The 2,080-nt window shown below is 34.8% G+C and overlaps 1 protein-coding gene across 2 annotated transcripts in view; it reads right to left on the reverse strand.

Annotated features, from left to right (window-relative positions):
• Positions 1 to 1,122: 1,122 nt before the first annotated feature.
• The window catches only part of slc6a4b (solute carrier family 6 member 4b), a 6,359-nt gene continuing 5,401 nt past the window's right edge, over positions 1,123 to 2,080 (reverse strand). For both annotated transcript variants that reach the window (XM_020594487.1, XM_020594486.1), the window contains exons 12-13: positions 1,801 to 1,968; positions 1,123 to 1,706 (exon numbers count right to left, since the gene is read on the reverse strand). In XM_020594487.1, coding sequence (XP_020450143.1) covers positions 1,626 to 1,706; positions 1,801 to 1,968 — 249 coding nt within the window. In that variant the 3' untranslated portion in view covers positions 1,123 to 1,625. The remainder of the gene's footprint in view (positions 1,707 to 1,800; positions 1,969 to 2,080) is intronic.

Here is a 2,080-nt window from a genome sequence, read left to right on the forward strand (position 1 = left end):
GAACTGTTTCCAATTAGAAAGTGAATCACTGTCTGGAGCGGCGCAATATCATTAAATATAACCTTTATAATGTTTTTAGATGCAGTGTAGATGCAGATTAAGGAAAAGCACATTACCTTCAAATAAACACCTACGTTTTGAAAAACTACAGAAATACACATATATAGCTAAAATTGCCAATTGTATGAAGAAAAAAAACATCTATTTCCTGAAATAATACACTATATTTAAAATTAGAAGTCTATCATTTTAATGTGGTCCTTGTTTGACTGCCTCACTTTAAACACATGAAGGGAAAACAATAGATTTTAGCAGATATATCCAGCAGCTGGAATGAAATGCTAAACAAGCACAGCATTATAGATCTACTGTATAAATATAAAGCACAGAACTGACATTAATAAAGAATGACTGTACTTTATGTACTTTATAGGTTTGGTCTCCTCTCCAGTGGGGAAAAAGGTGTTTTTGCAATATGGTAACACTTTATTTTACAGATTTGCTATTTCCTAATAATTTCTTAAAGTTTTCCTGGAAAAAAAAACATGTAGTTTTATACTAATTATAAAAAAAAAGACAAAGTTCTGTGACTTTTCTTTTAGTCCACTGAGCTGTAATGAGCTTATTATTTCCTTGCAGCTGAACTTCCATGAAAAACACTGCTCAGTTTAAACCTCAGTTAATATTTACTATTTGTTTATTTAGTAATTGATATGTTATTCTTAATTCATGCTGAATTGCATAAATGTTTGTAGACAGTTTTACACTTTGCATGTGTAGTTCACCTTGTTTCCTTTGAATAAAAGTTTAAAGTTTGTGCTAGCTTAGCATTTAGAAGTGTAACAACCGATCATGCTCTAATTGTATCTTTAATTAGTACCATATTATATAGTTCTTTCCAAGAAACCTCCTAGGGAATTATTTGGAAATAAGATGGAATTTACAGACCTGTAAAGTAAAGTTTTGCCCATAGTGTGTGGTAAAACTGTCACAAATTTGACATGGCAAAGATTAGCTGACATTTTGTACAGTATGTTGTTGACTGTTCATAAACAGTCCCCTGACAAAGTTGTAAAATTACATGCAAAACACTTTATATTATTAGTTAAGTGGTTTAAAAAACTGTTAATCTCACTGTTGCTGCCAACGCAACACTGGTGCTTCCACTGTTGCTGTGGCCGAGCATGCAGGGCTCATTTCAACAATCTTTCAGAAAATACAAAGCTTAAGAGAAAACACCTCCGTGCCATAGAAATGATGTGCTGAATGTTTCATATAGAAATACGTTTTTATTTTCCATGGCATTGTGTTTTTGTGAGATAAATACAGCTGTTTAAAGGAAGACAAAGAACTGAGTTTACTACTGACGCCTACAACCAAAAGAATGCATCACATGAGAATGGCCACATGTGAAATATAAACTCTCCTGGTGATGAGGGCAGATCTGAATCACACAGATCAGCTAAGATGTGACTATTGCTATCTCAGTGTACATGTGTAATGAAAATTGTCTGACCACATAAACAAGTCATGGTCTTAGATTATATTCAGGTTTGGTCATAAATAACTTAAAACTATTGAAATGGGACTCTACATTTGTTTTTCATGTTACAGAGTTTTTCTTTCTATGGCACAGTGGCCATGTTGAGGCTGTCAGCGTGAATCTCTGGTATGATCCTCTCTGGTCTCAGACACACCGCCAGCCTCTGTGGGAAACAGGGGTAACACAGAGGTTATTTTAAAAAGAAACACTTTTTCAGCATTTTGCACACTATTTTCACCATCTCTTTAACCACTGGCCTGTTTGAGTGATCCAGGGGTCCACACCAGCTTGTAAACCATGTAGATGGGGATCCAGATGAAGGAAGAGAGGCCAATAATGTATCCCACTGTGATGCTCCAGTCTGGGTACTTATAATCAAACAGCGTGAGAAGCGGCGCTTTCAGCAGGGAGCTCACTATGATATACTGAGAAGAACGGGGATACATAACATTTCCATATGTGTTAATGACTTTTCTATTCTTGCTTTAGAAATAATACTGGGGAAATTTAATATATCTGTCATACTTTTATACATTA

The sequence above is a fragment of the Monopterus albus genome, unplaced genomic scaffold (genome assembly GCF_001952655.1).
Source record: "Monopterus albus unplaced genomic scaffold, M_albus_1.0 scaffold23.1, whole genome shotgun sequence".
Lineage (NCBI taxonomy): Eukaryota > Metazoa > Chordata > Actinopteri > Synbranchiformes > Synbranchidae > Monopterus > Monopterus albus.